Raw genomic sequence first — 18,146 nt, forward strand, 5'->3', positions numbered from 1 at the left:
AAATGGTAGAAATGCTCTTTCCAGTTCTCCCCTCACCTTGGGCTAAGTGTGCTCTTCTGTGTTCCAACATGTGTTTTCTTGTCTTCCAGAAGTGGATGAATTTCACAGATTGAGTAAGCAAGCAAAACAGACTGGCCTTTTCAGGCAAGTCATTTGCTTACGACTGACTTTCACCCTTGTCTGAAGGGGACTGCCCTGCATTTCTGTTAAGTGTCTCTGTTTCAAGTGAACTTTCTTCCTTACTCCCTGTGACGAACAGAACATACTGATTGGGAATGCAGCCAGCAAAATGTTTGTAGCTCACTTCACTGTTAGTTTACAGATCTATAATCATCTCTGTTTCAAGAGAGTACATCACTTTTTTGCCATTGTGGCAGTTTATGGTAAACTGAAGAGTCTACAGATAGATACAGTTATTTTTTGAGACCTTAGGCTGCTTTCAGCTGTATCAACTGTAACATAAGCAAACAGCATTTGAGAAGGACATCAGCAAGTTCCTGGCTGAAGTTACATACTAACTTGAATTGGACTCATTGAAGTTAGGGTGCGTTAAAATGCAAATGGTACGCTCCAGCTACTCAGTAAGCAGAATGTGGGAAGAAACATAGAATTGGATTCTTTTAGATGTAGATGATTTCTCTGGCAGCCTACAATTTTCCTAGCATGAGGGAGAAGGCCCTGGTCAGTAATGCAAAAGCACAAGGGCTTTTTGAAGAGAAAGGCTTCCCGAATTTATTAACATTACTTTTTTTTATAGTAGAGTTTCTACCTTAGCCAGTTGTGGTGGTAATCGTTGCTTCTAGTAAGTTCAATTTGGGACAAACATTTAGCTTATAAGGAATAAATGCAAAGTAGTTAAAGTCTGGCAAATTATAGGCTGATAAAACCCATGTCTAATGTGGGAAGTGTAATGTAACTTTAGTAAGAAATGTTGAGTTTATTGGAAATCAAGTGTAATAGCACTTTTGTTGTAAAAGTAATCATGGGTGGATTATCTGTGTTGCGGTTTCTTTGTGTCATGGAGGTTGAGGCATTCAATTCACATGACATATAGGATTTATAACTTCAGTGTAGCACAGCTTAAGACAAAACAGTAAGTTCTGCTGTATCCAGGTTGTTTGCCTACATGTAGGACTGGCAGCAGGTAGTTACGGGCTTGGAGCTGGGAGAGGTCTTGTAGGTAGGGCGTGGGGCTCTGATTCAGATCAGTGGTGGCTTAGGGCTAATGTGGAGTGCAGAAGAGCATGGAAGAGTGGCTGGCAGCACCACTAGCTGTGTGCTGGTGCAAAGGCCCAGGGAATTCCTGAGCTAGTGTTGATGTTGATCTTGGATCAACAGTAGCTGAGAACAGTAGACTTAAGAATGCTTTTGAAAACTGCTGGACTAACTTGGGAGTAGGCTGAGGCCATTCAGCCTGCATCCAGACCTGCTGTAGGTCTGCTGTCACAGAAACTTTTTAGAAGGGTTCTGTTATTTCTACAGCCTGGGTAACTGTTCAAGATTGCCTTTAGGGCTGGAAAAAGGCAGCTTCCAGGCTCAACCTTATTTTATGCATCTGTACTGGACCTAATGAACTTCCCAGGAGTGAGACCATGATGCAGAGGTGCTCCAGTTGCTTGTCTGCCTTTTGGAGGCAAATTGGTTGTTTCTAAACTCTGTCTGTTTCCTCTTGCTCTGAATAACAAAAAGTTGACTGTGTATTGTGTCCTTCTGCTGAGTGTATTGATTAGCCAGTGTGGTTAACATCTGTCATATCTGGTTTATCTGTTGCTCATTTCAGTGAGCAAATTGCACATGCAGTTTAATGTTTGATAGGGTTTTGAATTTTTTGAGTGTATTAAGCTTTATAGTGTTAATTGGTGAAGGTAAAAGTACAGCTGGAATTGTTACTGTGAGAGTTTTTCAAACTTCCATTTAAGTCTTAAGATTTGGCACCAGAGCCACACATAGGTGCAGAAGTTTTATAGTTTTATACTATCATGAAGTAAACTGACTTGATATCAGGAATGGTTTGTTGAAATAATACCTAATGAAATACTTGGTACTGTTTTCTGATTTATTTTTTATTTACTCTGTGTGTGTTGGCTGGTTTAACACAGGAGGCCAAATCTGGATTGGCTCTTGACTTCATAAAATGTAATATTCTTGCTTTTTATATGGTAGCTTATTTGGCACATCTGTCCATAAAACCAAAAGAACTCAAATTCCTGATGAATAAAATATACACATTACTAACTTTTGACTTGTTCTTTAAGTTGTGCTTAAGTATGCTTTGATTATATTAGATTACTACTTGTCTTCCTGTGACCTATGTGAAAATGAGTTCTTGTATGCAAAAAAAAAAAAAGCTGTCTTAAATAGCTTTGTTAATGAACATATAGGCACAGGTTCTCAAAGTAGCAGACATTGAGTGGAGTAATATATGAATGTTGTTATAAAATCACTGTAGACTAAATATGATCTTTTAAGGAAGCTGTAAGATTGTGGTTCTATATAAAAAGTGTAAGCTATAAATGAAGAAACAGATGATACTTTTGCTCTGGTCTTTTTAGAGAAGCAGTTCTCTGAAAATATCTTTGGAAGCGAGGGAGAATTAGTGAAAATAACTTCAGTGTCATTTCTAAATGCTGTCTGTTAAACAGATGGTGAAACTGCTGAGGCATGTTGTGCTGACACCTTGCTGTTAAAGCAGCCAGCAAGGCTGAAGGTCCCGCAGAAACATATGTTGCATAACAACCATTGATCTAAGAGTATGTTATTTTCTTTGCTTTGAAAATGCTCATAGGTTCTTCTTTCTCAGTATTGCAGATAGTTGATCATAGATACCAACTAAAAAGAAATACCTACGTGTCATTAAAAAAACACAAACACTCCTCACCAGTCTACCTCTCCCCCTTAAAAATACAGGAGACTGGGACTGTAATGAATTCCATGCCACTAAATATTTACTGCTTTGCAAGATAAGAGAAAGCATTACTTTTAGAATCCCATGAATTTGGTAAGATCTTGACATGATAATTGAATTTTGCTTTTTTGAAACTTATGTTCCCATGATGAATAGCACATCTGGCAGTATTTTAGGGAAGAAAAATCCCCTCACTTTTCTCAATTTAAAATTCAAGGGAACCAAATAATATACTCGGCACAGCGTGAAAAGAAACATACTTGAAGTTGCTAGTGTAGCTCAGGAAAGTTTTGGGGTTTTTTTTCATTCTCATCAAGCTTGTAACTAATGTTGATATTTGGGTGTTTGAGCAAGAAGAATGTTGGTTTTGTAAGGGATCTGTTGAGCTCTTGTTTTCTTAAGCTGCGATAGTCCAGATCACTGTTTGTTTTTTCAGTTTGAATTGATACTTATATTCCCTCCAATAAAAGCTGTATGATTTCTCATTTTGCTGTACAGCTGGAGATTTTGGTTGAGGACTGACTTGCACACAACTAGCTGTCTGTTTAGTCAGAAGAAGACTGGGAATATACTTGGGTTCTAATTCATGCACTAACACCAACAAAATTAGTCACAAAAGTTGGTAGAGAAAATACCTGTTATTTCAACACCCTGGTCTTACACAAGAGGTGTTTCAAAAGGCACTGTGGTGAATCCAGCAATTAAGAAAGGCATGGAATCAGTTAACTGTCTTCAAACCTGATAAATTATGGGTAATGTTCTCAGTACTGCTCTTCAAGCGTGTGACTGATACAAGCATGTCTGCTTAAAATCTACTTCTGTTCAGTTTCTGATGGAAATTGCAGAAAATCTTCACTATGGAGGCTTATTAAGTATATTAGATTAAAATTAATTTGACTGGATTACTTTCTTTTGGTGCTTTTTCTCTTGGAGCGCTTGCTTTGGCATTACACTGGAGTTCTTTAAATGTATTGTATATAGCAGCTGTCTGTCCTCACATGTTTTTAATAACTTTCTATAGCCTAAACCAATGAATCAGTAATATAAAAGGCCTCTTTGTTAGTGTATATCATTAATTGAGGTTTATGCACTTACAGTCTGGCAAGCAGAAAGTTTGAGTTCTCTGTTAAGAAATTAGAAGTTGACAAGAACAACTGACCCACTTGTCCCTCTTGAAAATACTGGGATGCCTGCTCTCATGAAACAGAGATCCAAACAGTTTCAGCTCCATTGGCGTTTAATTGTTAATGTGTGTGATGTCTGTTTCAAAGCTTCCTTGGCACTTTGAAGGCAGTTAGTCAGCTCGTCATGGTGAGGCACATTGCTAAAGAGCATTGCTGCTATCTGATCTATGTATTAGTTGTTTGGAGGTCAACAAAAATCTCCACTGGAGGATTTTACTCTTTGGCTGGAGGAGAAAGTACTGTTAAAGGTTGGTTATCAAGGCTAGCTCAGCTAAAAATAGCGGGAGAGACAACAGAATAATAAAGTGAATAACAGAAGCCCATACTAAAATAATGCTGGTAACAAACAGAGTGTTCTGAGGTTTTCTAAAATACAGCAGACTTTTGTCCCACATTCCAGTAATTTATTTGAAAGGCATGTTCCACTTGAGGATTGCCAAGAACTTTACAAATACTAAGCCTTTTAACATGTCTAAGGTATGTGCCGTGCCATTTTAAGAAGAACCTCATGGGCAAAAATGATAGCTATATTTTTCCAGAAGCTTATGGTCTGTAATAATACAGAAAGTGTTCTTTCAGTGGTTCAGGGAAGCTTCAGACTCTCCAGGTATGAAAACCTATTGTAGCTTTCTGTCCTAAAAGAATTTGTGAATAAAAAGGTGGATATTCTGGGTTTCATTTCCACCCCCCTCCCACCCACCCCCAATATTAATGTAAGACATACACACTATAAATTCAGCTACGAGTTATGTGTCTCTAGATTTCTAGCATGTTTCATCCATGACAAGTTCTCCAGTCTAGTTTTGCTTTTTGGAGGTGTAAAAAAAAGTTAGAGCTTACACAAATGTTGTGAGGCACTGGTTCTCCATATACACGTATGGTTTAAAGATGAAAAGTACAAACTTAGGACAAGAGAGCTAAAGAAAAAAGGTCCCAGAATTATAAAAGGAGAAAGAACTGCTTCAAGAAATACAGATAGCCTTTAATATCAGAGCGGTTTGCATTCAGAATGCTGTCAGTGGGACAAAAAAAAGGAGTAGAATTGGACTAGAGTTTTAATACTGTAAAACATTGTGATTGAGAATTATAAATAGTCGTGCTAGAAGAAAGGTGAAACACTTGGCATTGCCCTGAGCTGCATCCTGCTGACATCTATTCCCTGCACAGCCTCACCGTGGAAAGTTTTATGGAAGAAGGCCATCCTTGGGTGAGAAGTTTGAATAAAAGCTTGTGGTACACCAACAGATTTAAGAAAGAATAGGCACCAAATCTTTTGTTAACTGGAAAAACTGGGAAGGCTAGAAATGCAGAGGCTGCTCAGGCTAAACTGTTCAAGACTTTCACAGTTCCCTGCCCTGTCTATGCAAAAAAGCATTCTCTTGTTATAGTGTTTATTTTTGAAAAATGCCATAGGCTTATACGTACCTTTTAAAAATTTCATGCCCTCTTGATTTTTAGCACACAAGCAGTGATACATCTTCATGTTAAATGACTCATATAATACATTTTCCTGCTTTTGTGGAGGTTTGCAAGGGCTTTCAAATCACAAATGAACATGAAACAACTCGGCATATGCTCCAGTAAGAAGTCTCAACTGTTGGCAGTGATTATTGGTGAATACTTGGATTACCTACATAAATGCTAAAGTCTTAATTTCTTTGGCAGGCAAAAATCAGTGATCAAAAGTAAACTGTACAGTGATACCATCTATTGTCGGTCACTCCCCTGGTACTGCAGTGTAGGCTGGAGGGAACTGGGCTGTAAAGCTGCTGCCTTCATAGTCCAGACAGCCAAGTCAAGGCACAATCTTAAAGAGATTTTAGTCATTAAAACTAAACTTTTCAATGTGTGTAGGCAAATGGTATTTTTTCTTAGATACAACAAATTTTAGCATATTTTCAGATGTCAACAGGAATGTTGGCAGGGGGTAGGGAACACGCCAAACTTTGAGCTCCTGCTGCCAGGCTTGAGACCACTGGAATTACTGGAACTTCCAAAACACTTATCACAGATGAAACTTATTTTTGCTCTGTCTTATTTTTGCCAGTAGCTGTATTATTTTGAAAAGAAAAAATTGTTTATATATGTTTTAATAGCTGCCTATGCTTATAGAAATTGTCAGGCACTGCTAGGAGAAAGGTCTTTAATTCTGTTTTAATTTGTGATAAATGTTTAGTTGCTTAAGTATCCAACAAGACAATTATTTTACTGAAACAGCTAAGGGGAAAAAGTGTGTTTACTCTTAGCCCTTTAGGATCCTGTTTTTACTGGAGATGCCGACAATCTCAGTCCTTATGCTAGACAACCTTCTCATGTTTGATTAACATTAGTCTATATGATTTTTTTTAAAAACTTATCTAAATTTCCATGCCCAGTTCCCTCAAATTTCATTTATTTTGAGGAAGACAAAACTGTTAAAGGCTTGTGAGTGTTGGGTCCATCAGAATTCATTCTGTACAGAACAAGTTTCATTGTCTATAACTTGAGAGTATCTTTGAATTTTTAGAAAGCATTGCTATGCTATGAGGGCTGTGCAATAATGTTTTTAAAACACTTTGCAACTTTAAACTTTCTGTGTTTTTTTTTGTTTTATTTGTTTTTATTTTCTGTAGACTCGAGATGATTTTCTTGGGCAAGTGGATATTCCTCTTTATCAGTTACCGGTTTGTATTTTTTGTTTGTTTTTGTTTTAAGACTATGAAAGGGAAAAATTTACTCTGTATGCAACTGTATTTGTTATCTAAGGAAGTTAACCATACTGATAATATAAGTGATTAAATTCTTCTGGTCTGTGGGGTTTTTGTTTGGTTTTCTTACGGGGATTTGTTAGGAGTATTTTAGTGCTGGTATTTGTCAAAAACCTGTAGGTTATCTTGTGTTTAGATACTGGTTTCTGCTGTTAAAAGTTAGGGGTGCTTATAGCTTTTCCAAGAATAAAATGCAAGTATTGAAACAGTCTTAAAGACAAGAAGATACTGTAATTATTGTCACATTTCTTAAAATATTTTCTTTAAAGTCGACAGATTTACTTTAAATATAACTTATTCCCATAAACAGATACAGAAGAGGGTAAGTGGGAAATAGAGCTAGTGTTGTTTTGTACATTGTTTTTGTTTTGCATTTCTTTTGCAAAGCACACTGTTAGTTTTAAAGAAATATCACCAAGAACATTGAAACATGTAAGCCTTTTCATTTTCTTCTGAGTTCTCAAAACATTAGCAAATACTAACAGATTTATCAGCAACTGTTTTAAAGACAGGATAACAACTGTGGAAAAACCTTTCCAAGAGCAGTTGTTCTTTCATTCCGGTAAGAACTGTGTCAGGAGTAGTTATGTATGTCCCGTTTCCCACTGTAACTGGGATGTGAGATCACACTAACCCCTTTCCCTCAGTCAGGTGGGTTGGAAAGACCGACCGTAATTGCCCTCTGAAGGAGACTGTCTGTGTTCTCACTTCCCACTGTTAAGCTGGACAGCAATATCTGGAGTATTTTGGATGTATTGGTGCCTTTTTTTTAATTTATTTTTAAAAAGCATGAACTAGGTTATAGAGCCTCACTTGAGTATTTTCATGGCTATTTTCTTACCTGCCTTGAACGTCTGCTTTTGCCTGTGTTCTGTTTCCATCTTCCTGGTTCCTTGTTATTAATTATTTGTTCTTGCCATCTAAATCCGTTGTACTTCATTGGTCCAAATATAGGTGGATTTTTGGAAAGTCTCTCATTTATATAAGTAAATACAACTTGGATAAATAATCAGTTTATAAATTCTTTATTACATGCACTTTTGGTTTTGCTTCATGCTGTGCAAATGCATACTGCTCATAACTAAAAAGAGCTGGTAATTGCAGACATGGAAAAAGGGCAAATAATCTGCAAGGTAAGATAGTTGGCCGATACAAATTTGCTCTTTCCAAAACCAGAATGTGTGAATCCAGATATAATGTATTGTTGAGTCTGAGGCAACTGTTCTTTTTTTGGGAAGTCAGAAAAATAATTATAAAATTTAGATTGATAATCTTTCTTTTTCTCTCCTCAGTGATCTATTTTCATAGTGTGTTTGTTGTGTGTAGGTAGCAATAATGTAATGTTGGAGGGGGGAAAAAAAACCATCCAAGCCCCCGCAAAACCAAAACCCAAGCTTAATTCCATTTAAATTTCAAAGAACTACTTATCTTTGATGTAAAACAATTCATTTTATAAATATAGAAACTGATCTTGCAGATAACACCAGTGTAACACATATATTGTTACAGGATTGAAGATCTGCGTTTTAATTCAGTGGAGGTGGAACACTTCAGCTTGTGTAGTATTTCTAAATCGTTTTATTAAGAGCTTACACTGAAATTTCTGAAATACAAGAGAGCATTTTTTCTTTCTGAGATTTGATGTAATAGTTATCACATTCAGTAAAATGTACTCAGCTTAATCTTAGGAATTTTTCATAACAAAGTTCAACAGTTCCAAATAAAATTCTGTCTATAACTTAATAATGTCTAACCTTTAGATTCTGTATTTTTTTTATGTCTCTTTCCAGTCAAATTAGCTCAGCCTTTGAGGATTGCATCATGTACCATTTTTCTAAAGTAAAAGGTCTACAAATACAGCAATTGCAGCTTTTTCCTCATGTATTACAAAATACTTCTTGAAACAGTTAAAATGTATTGGGTTAGCTCCCCAGAATTTACAAACTGCTGAAAAAGGGGCAGGGGATATGTGTGTAGAGAGAATCAAAGAAGATATTTACAGATGTTTTTAAAAATACGGTATTACAAAAATGTTTTTGTAAGAATTGCAGAACTTCAGATGCATTATAAGTATTTATATTAACCAGAAAACCAAATCTTCCTTTAGTGATCTCTCATGTGTATTTCTCTATCTGTACCTGGGATGTATATTTATAAAATTATGTCTGTTTACCTCTGTGCTGCTTTCTGTTGAGCAACTTCACTTCTGTGAATTAGAACAGAGATGTTCTCAGAATGGATGCCTTTCATTATTTTTTATCCCCAAGTCTTAAAGCTAGAAGTGGCTTTTTGTGTTTGTTCTGTGTAAAACAATAATTGAAAAATAGTAAGGGAGGAAAAAGGGTTACGGTAGAACTTTAAAATGTGAAAATTTGAGAATCTGTTTCTTAATTTCAGGCTAAACAGTTGCTTGGTTTTTTTCTGTGCTTTAGAAACTGTAATCTATGTATACACTGAAAGGTAATTATTTTTTCTTGAACTGGGGAATTAGTCTTATTACTAAGATTAAAGCTGGCATTACTATTACTGTACCTAAACCTATAACTTAAATTGTAAAATGTTATGTGGCCTTTAAAGACAATTGTTGTAAATTTCTGATAATTTTCTCTAACTTAAGTGTCTGATACAGATTTTTCTTGAAAAATGTTGTCTTATTCAGACAGAAAATCCAAGTATGGAGAGACCGTATACGTTTAAGGATTTTGTTCTTCATCCGAGAAGGTTAGTAAATGCCACATAAAAATTCTAACTCACATACCTAAACAAGGCTGTTACATATGTACAAGTAATAAGTAATTATATAAATATTGGCTGAACATTTATGTTTTCATCAAAGAAATTTGAGCAGCAACAGAGTAAACATATTTGTGGTTCTACTAAAAAGTCAGTGTTTGTTTAAATACTTAAGAGATTGGTAAGAATAAACCATTTTTCTTCAGGCCATGATATAATTCACATTATAGCTTCATCTAAACAATTTACTACATCACTGAACAGTGAAATCGGTGACCAGTGTTATGCTGTAACTGATTTATCCCTTTCCAAATTGAGATTGTTTTTTGCCTTCCTGTCTCTTTTGTTTGCCTGTTTCATGTGACTTTAATTCTAAACATAATAAAACTTAAACTGAAAAGCTGCTTAACATTTAGGAAGACCTCTGTTAAAAAAAAACTTGAGGAATTTTTAAATGATAGGTAGCACTTTGACGGTGATGTTAAGTGTTTCATATTTGTTTTTAAAATGGAGATTCCTAACATAAATCTGAACAGTTTTTAGGAACTTATTTCTAATAAAATGCACAAAATGCATGTCAGCATTTTTCAGATAATAGGTTACAATTGAGAAATAATGTCAGAACATGTGGGATCTATAGGTCTGTCTCAGCCACTTTGGTAGCAGAAGGCTATTTTTACTGTAGTTATACTGACTCATTTTTAGCACATCAGTGGGTTTTAACAGGTAGTGACTGTTGTTTCATTTTGATCTCCTATTTTTCTGAATTTAACATTTCTTGTCTTGTAAATGAATGAAGAATAATATTTATTGCCTCCGCATAAATTAAATTTTTGTCTGTTAGTCAAGCATCTGACCTCTCCTTGTAGTGGCTGCCATGTGAATTTGGCAACGCTTTGTAGTAAGAGATGCTGCCATAGGTTCATGCACTTCTCTGCCTTGAAATCTTACTGTAACTTTTAGATGCTTCAGTATTGTTAATGCATGTTCTTCAATTTTGTGCATGTTTGCATTTATTTAGACAGGGATATTAATAATAAGGTTACTACCTTCCCAAAACCTCAAGCTGAGTAAGAATTACTAATACATTAATACTCTGAAATGAATTACTTTAACCTGCTATCTTGCTTTCCAGTACAATGGTTACTTCCTCTTTCAAAGGGATGTAGGCATTTCTGAAACCAAAATGCCGTATCTGTGAACATGTTTACAATCCAACATGAAATGCTCTTTCTGAATATCAGGAAATGTAATTCACTTTCTGTATTGGGGGGAGGGAGGCAAAGCATTAGACCTTAATGATGGGAGTGGGTTTTGGGATTTTTCTTTATTTTAGTAATATGATGTGCACGTATCCAAGTTGACTTATCAGTGATATTTTCAAGACTATCCGTTTGTTTTTTATGCACTAGTCAAACAGATGAGATAATGTGGCAAATTTCATTACCAAGTGAAAATACTGAACAAATTCAATATGGGAAGAGCCTATTTTCAGACTTGTGACAGTGCATTAAGATAAATAGAGAGGCAGGTGCTGAAGTATGAGCTTGCTGTAACTTAGTTTTAGGAAAAGCAGTCCTTTAAGTTGAAATAATACTTAATAATTTGACTGTGTATTATAATAATATGAATTAAATTCTCATCATTCTTATTTTCTTGTTCTGTGTGCATTGTATACTAGGGAAGTTTTCAAAAGAGTGACTTGGAAAGAAAGGTTTTCCTTTGTGGTACCTAATACCAAGGTGTATTCAGAAGTCTAAAAACTTGATACTATTACAGAACTCAATTTAAAATATAAGAAGCCAAGTTTGTATTGAGAAACCTAAGAATAATCCTCTAGCTGTGCTTTTTAGCAGTTTTATTTTCAGCTAACAATTATACAAGTGCATAATAAGAACATTTTATTTTCTCTTCTGCAGCCATAAATCAAGAGTTAAAGGCCACCTTAGATTAAAAATGACTTATTTACCGAAAAGCAGTGGGTCTGAAGAAGAAACCACAGAACAGGCTGAAGATTTAGAGGTGGGAAAAGATGTATTTATTGCTGAAAACCCTAGCAAGTATCTTTAGCTTTTAAGGGTAGCTACAGTAAAAATGAATGTTAAGAATCACTAAGCTACAAATAGTGTTTTAGAAACAAACTGGTTAAGAACGATTGCTTGTATCATACATAAAAGTTGTAAATGTATAAAAATTCTGGAGCAGTTTTTCTAACTCAAGGAGTGAGTTTTTCAGTATATCTAAAAAAAGAAAATTTGCCATACGTCTATATAACTTGTCTTGATTTAGAATTAATGGAAATATCATTGCCCAGTATTTTTACTGCTGTTTAATGTTGTTTGACCCCAGCCAGCCAGACACTGACATCTTGCTGGTTTTAGTTTGAGCTCTCTCCAATTTATAGGGATATTTTGATCTTAACTACTTTACATTTGTAATCTTTTGTAAGCATATCCAGTTTAGATCAATGGATTTCTTTTCAAGACTTAAACAACTCTAATCAGCATTGCCACCTTTGCTGTAATTAAACTTTCTGTTGCAAAATGTTGTAATATTTAATGTTACAGCTCATTTGACTAGTACATTTGCAGCATGTGTATGAAATGAGATCTGTTTTACTTTTTTGGATGTATTCTATGAATGCTCTTTATTTTCCTGGATAAACAATTTCGGTGCTAAAATGTTTAAGGATCTTGAGTTAAAAAAAAAGATTTCTGCATGCATGGTTTGTCCTATCATTTCTTGAAAAATACACACAATAAAATCCAGAGCCAATCTTATTGGCTTAAGATGTAGTGGAACTGCACCTTAAAAGGAGTATGGTTTAATAAATGGAAATGCTTTTTCAACTTTGGTAGTATTAAAGGCAGTTAATATTATATCTTCTAGCCTGGGTGGATTATATTGGACCAACCAGATGCTGCTAGCCAGCCACAACAGCAGCAGCAGGAACCTCCTCCGCTGCCTTCAGGCTGGGAAGAAAGGCAAGACATCCTTGGCAGGACCTACTATGTCAATCATGAATTCAGAAGAACACAGTGGAAAAGACCAACTGCCCAGTATGTCTTTTGGCCTAAAAATTCAAGTCTTATATTAACTAGTGCAACTCATGCACTCTAGTTACATTGAAAGCAAGGAGAACTAGAAAGCTTGAGAGCCTTCTATAATTTAACCTGCGAGAGTGGTCATTTTAACTGCACAGTACTCTTCCTGTTCTCTGGAAGTATGCATTCAAATAGAAACTGGTTGCAATTGTAAGAGATTATAACTACAGTAATGGAAAGGAAATTATTTTCACACTCAAAGCCTGACTCCTCCTTCCCAGCAGGGACTGCATTAAATTATTTACCTTAGGTTTTTTCAGGGTTGGTTAGTTTGTTTTTCTTTTCCTTAGAATGTGAATTACAGAAATAATACCTGGAGTACTGTCTGGTTCTTTGGTTTAACTTGCACTTCACATTGACATGATTGCTTATTCTTTTTTTAAACTGTTTACATCAATTATTGTAGCTCATGACTGTTTCTTTATCTTCTGCCGAAGTGACCATAATAGATGTTTTTGCTGTTAGCCTAGCTTACTGTTGAAAGATATAAAATACGGCTACTGTATGCTCACTCACCCCCCCACCCCCCCCCCCCAAACAGGGACAGTGTAGCTGTTGCAGATATTGGTAGCGTGCAGTTGGAGGCCCAGCATGTGTTCACTCACCGGCGACAGATATCGGAGGACACGGAAAATCTAGACAACAGAGATTCCCCCGAGGTAAAAAAAACAAACAAACATCTCTAAATGTTTCTGAAATGCAAGTAACTTGTAATACAAGCTTTCTGACTAGATTTAAAATTTGTAACTTGAAACTCCTTTTAAAAAATACTTTTTCTTTATTTTCTTTTTAAAGAGCTGGGAAATTATAACTGAAGATGAGGCAACAATGTATAGCAATCAGAATGTTCAAATACCTCTCTCACAGAGTAATTGTGATATACAGTCTCATCTTGCAGAAGAATTGAATACCAGACTTACTACCTCTGGAAGTTCAGCTACTGGCCAGTCAGCAGCCTACACTGTAAATTATTTTTCTTATTATTCTAATATACAGAAATATCTGTGTTTTGCACAAAATGTTATAACTGATAGGATTAGATCCATAAATAATTCATTTAACAATTACATTTTCAATTTCATCCCTAAGGCAGAGAACTTAAGAATAAGCTTTTTACTATGGAAGCCCATCTAAGCAAACATTTTATTCTTCCACACTTTTCTTATATGAATTTTTGCCTGAGATTAAAACATACTTGTGTGAAGTATTTTTTGGTCGTCTTATACTGTCATACAGAATGCTATTGAAAACTACAGGTGAAGGAAGGTGTCTGTATCCTGAAAGCTTATTTCTAAGGGCGTTGTGCTATATCGGTCACTTCTACCACTAGGACAAGTTTTAAGATAATTCCAGTTTTCATTGTGAATACTGGGATAAGATTTTTATGGTGGAGCCGAGTAAACCTGGTGACTCCATAGCAGTGAAAAAGGGACCCTGCTCATACAGTTCCGCTGCCCCCGCACCAGTTATGAAACTTGCCTGACCTCTCAGTGAGTGTTTTCAGTTTGCTAACCCAGAAGAAAACTATTCTTTTTTCCCCCAACTCTGTTTTTGCTATTTTAGCAAGTTGAAACAATATGCTAGGTTGTCTGACAAATACTGTGGTGGCAAATGAGAAGCAGCAGGAGTATGTTGCCAGGAGTAGGAATTGTCTTTTTGGTGGTAGCAAGCAATTAAATAAGCTCAGCTGTCTTGTGAAAGCCGAGCTCCACAAACAGCCTTGTAACCTGATCTGTGACTTGAGAAATCCACTGTCCATTCAGGAAAGCCTGTAGAGGTGACCCAGACCATCTAGTCTGTAAGATTTAGGTGTTTAAATAAAATTATTAGCTTTTTTCATGCTGTAGAATGTAGATTTGGAATTGACAGCTTTTCTGAGTCAGTAAAAAGGCATCAATAGTGTTGCTGGAAACGCCAAAGTGAGAGTTTGTTATTCTCGCTTTGCTTGATCTCTGTTATTTGGAATACTATGGCTAAAGAGAAAACTGTTATCTTTGAGTTGCTTGGGTGGCCTAAGATAAGAAGGAGGCAGATGTTCAAATTATTTGCAAGAGCCAGCTAGAATGACAGTCTTGCCTCCCTTCACCACTGTCACCCCCCAAAAAATAAACTTATGAACTTAATCTTGCTTTTTCTTTGAATTATTCTGAAAGAGTACGTAGAGAGGGAAAAAATCCTTCAAATAACTGGGGAAATTCTGCAGCAAGATGAAATACAGTTGCTTAATTGTAGCATGTGAGATCTAAATTGGCTCTAGGCAGAAAGGTGGATGCTTATGCAAAGCCCAGGAATTGAATTGCTCTTTTCAAACTGGGTGTCTAAAACTCTCTTACCTTGTCATTGTTAACTTAATCTACTCTCAGAAAAGTTGTTAGCTCTGATATATCACAGGCTTTAGTCTACTGACAAGATAACACAGTAAGTTCTGTACTGTAAATTCAGCTGTAATGTAACTGGTTTCAATTAACTGTAATGTTTTACGTGCCAAACCATCTGTTTTTAGGGTTTTTGAGAACTTTCACAAGCCTCTGTATTATTCTGTTTCAAGATTACAATACACACTGTGAACTTAACGTTTCTAGCAGTGTTAAAACAGGAGTTTCAAAAATATTATATCAAATTGACGTTTCAAAACAAATAAGACACTTTGTTCAAGATGAAAACTGTAATGAAGTGTGATAACTATTGTTGACTGTTTGCTGCCATTGGTAAAGCTGCAGTAATAGCTAATGCGTCATTTCTCTTCACTGCTTCCAGAACCATTCCAGCAGAAGAGGCAGTCTGCAAACATACAGAGCTGAAGAGCAGCCTGCACATCCAGTGGTACGTCACTCTCCAGAAAACCACAGGCTTGTGTTGCAAAGAAGCTGAAAGATTTTCTTCATGTAAAACTTATTTTTGTAGACTATGTGTTACGTGCTGACATTTTAGATGAGATTTGGCCTTCTGCTTCTGGCAGCTGTCCTGACAAAATTGCAATTATAAGTCTAGCAAGATTGGAGTTCCGTCATAAAGCTTTCATATTCCAACTTTGTGGTTTTGGTTTAACATTAGCTTAATGCATGGATAGAGCCTGCAGAAGGAAGTAGTCTTCCCATGAAAGTATGAGTTTTGTTTTTCAAATCATTTGCTTTGTAATTAAGGTAGGATGGTGGTACAGCTTTTATGTTTTCACGGTGACGCTGCAAACTGTGAGCTCATAGCCAGAAGTACTAGGCTGGATCAGCCATGCCTAAACCAGGTTTATAAATTAATCCTCTTAGATGAGGAGCTTGAATTAAAAAACAAAAAACAAACAAAACCTAACAAAACAACCAACCAATTGTTACTTCATACTGTTCAGTAAGGACTTAAGTTCTGCTTTTCTATTTTATCCAATCTGCAAAAATCATGACCGTCTGGATTATAGTTTTGTTGTTTTAATTTGGCAGAGGAAAGCCTTTTCACAGTTTCATAATTTTCTTAACTGTTTTTCTTCCGTTATCACTAATATTTAGTTACTACCTACTTCATCCGGATTACCCCCAGGCTGGGAAGAGCGACAAGATGAAAAAGGGAGGTCTTACTATATAGATCACAATTCTAGAACCACTACCTGGATTAAGCCAGTTGTACAGGTACTGTCTGTCTTCTAATTTACTGATCTATTTATTAATTTAACCTTTTAAACATCTCACATAATAGCAGTAAAGTTTAGAGAACTCTTTGAAATAGAATATGTGAAAGGCATAAATGGTAAAGCACTACATAAAGTATCTGAGAGAATGCAACAAGAGATAGGAACAGTATTATTTTACTACTAATTATTAATACTATTACCAAGAAAGCCTTCTGGAGAGTTATAGCTGATTGAGAAGCCTGAAAGACTTCTTTCAACCTTGGTAGCATAATCAGTGATTGTTAGTCAATGTTATTGATATTAGACTAAACAAATCTATGTCTGGCACTTGCTTTATGAAACTGCTTTCGTGAGTCAAAAATACAGATAAATAGAAAAAAATATTGCTCTACAGGGCTCTGATTTGATTTTTTTTTTTTCCCCATTTACCTTAGACTGCTGTGGAAACAGGTCAGTTGTCAGCTGTGCAAAGTATTCCTGTAGGAAGACAACCACAAGCAACATCAAGTGATTCATCACAACAGTCTTCTCAGCAGCAGCCTGAAACGGAGCAAGGATTTCTCCCTAAAGGCTGGGAAGTCCGACATGCACCCAATGGGAGACCATTCTTTATAGACCACAATACCAAAACGACAACATGGGTAATGGGAAACTGCTGTCATGAACTGAAATTTTAGTTTCACACAAGTCAAAGCTTTGCTGCTTTCAGCAAGCTTCTGTAGGTTTCTTTAGTGCCAAGATAACTGTGTCGTGTCTGTTAAGGAACATATGTAATAAAAATGTGAACTCATTTAAAATACCTATCGTGGGTAGAACAGGGTGAATTTTACAAACTGTATTGGTACTTGAAAATTTAGCTCAGAAGGAGGAAAACACTGATGTGTATAGGAATCCGTTTCACAGATAAAAAGCATCTCCTAGATGACACCTCTGTTGTAACTGTAGAACTGTGATAGCTTATATGTGCTGTTAACAAAAATCAGTTTTGTAAGTGTTCCTGCAACAGGAAACGTTACTTCAAATTTACGACATGGTACAGTGCCCAATACAAATTTCTTGAGGAAGCAGGCTAGGTGTAGCTACAAGATGGATGCGGGGTTGTACAGCTACAGTTCCACAGAGTGGCACTGCACGCCACTAAGCAGTGCTGATAGATCGACTTAAGTATTTAGAGTAGGTCACTGTTACTGTGAAAGAGATACAGGAATGCATTAAATTGATTCAAAATTAATCTTAATTTCTTCAGGATTACAGAAAGACCTCATTTAACACAAACACCTTCCCCCTACCCCCCTAAAAAAACCAAACCAAACAATGAAAAATCCCAACCACCAAACCCCAAAAGCACAAGGTGTGCCAGGAACAATGCAAAAAGATTAATTTGACTTAATTACACTAAAATTGAGTTGAATGAAGGATTTTAAAATTTACATATAAAAAAGTGAGAGGTCATTAGAAGATGATTGTGTACGCTGGAGGAATGAGAATCCCCAAGGAACTACTTGGCTGCAGAATACGCAACAGTTATCTAGTTGGTACTAGGCATATTCTTTATGCAATCATTAACAGACAGGAAAAAATAAAAAAAAAAGGATTTTAACATGCTGTTTGTTTTGTTTTCAAAGGAAGATCCAAGACTGAAAATTGCTGCTCATCCAAGGAGAAAGGCGTCCCTAGATCCAGTAGACCTGGGTCCATTACCAGTAAGTAAACTGTTTTATACTTGTTTTGCAAATACAACAATTTAAATACTTAAACTAGCACCATTGAAACTTGCACATGAGAAAATGCAGCCTGCTTTTTTTCATGCAAATTTTGAATATTTGAAAATATTTTGAATTCCAATGCTGAGAG

At 35.9% G+C, this 18,146-nt stretch overlaps 1 protein-coding gene across 3 annotated transcripts in view; it reads left to right on the forward strand.

Annotated features, from left to right (window-relative positions):
- NEDD4 (NEDD4 E3 ubiquitin protein ligase) overlaps window positions 1–18,146 on the forward strand; it is a 60,546-nt gene that overhangs the window by 28,096 nt on the left and 14,304 nt on the right. For all 3 annotated transcript variants that reach the window (XR_008747872.1, XM_055808816.1, XM_055808806.1), the window contains 10 exons: window positions 6,702–6,752; window positions 9,496–9,557; window positions 11,489–11,591; window positions 12,459–12,628; window positions 13,215–13,332; window positions 13,469–13,636; window positions 15,431–15,496; window positions 16,171–16,290; window positions 16,727–16,933; window positions 17,918–17,995. Coding sequence is in view for 2 of the 3 variants with exons in the window: in XM_055808816.1 (XP_055664791.1) it covers window positions 6,702–6,752; window positions 9,496–9,557; window positions 11,489–11,591; window positions 12,459–12,628; window positions 13,215–13,332; window positions 13,469–13,636; window positions 15,431–15,496; window positions 16,171–16,290; window positions 16,727–16,933; window positions 17,918–17,995 (1,143 nt within the window). In the remaining variant the exon portion in view is untranslated. The remainder of the gene's footprint in view (window positions 1–6,701; window positions 6,753–9,495; window positions 9,558–11,488; window positions 11,592–12,458; window positions 12,629–13,214; window positions 13,333–13,468; window positions 13,637–15,430; window positions 15,497–16,170; window positions 16,291–16,726; window positions 16,934–17,917; window positions 17,996–18,146) is intronic.

The sequence above is a fragment of the Falco peregrinus genome, chromosome 1 (genome assembly GCF_023634155.1).
Source record: "Falco peregrinus isolate bFalPer1 chromosome 1, bFalPer1.pri, whole genome shotgun sequence".
Lineage (NCBI taxonomy): Eukaryota > Metazoa > Chordata > Aves > Falconiformes > Falconidae > Falco > Falco peregrinus.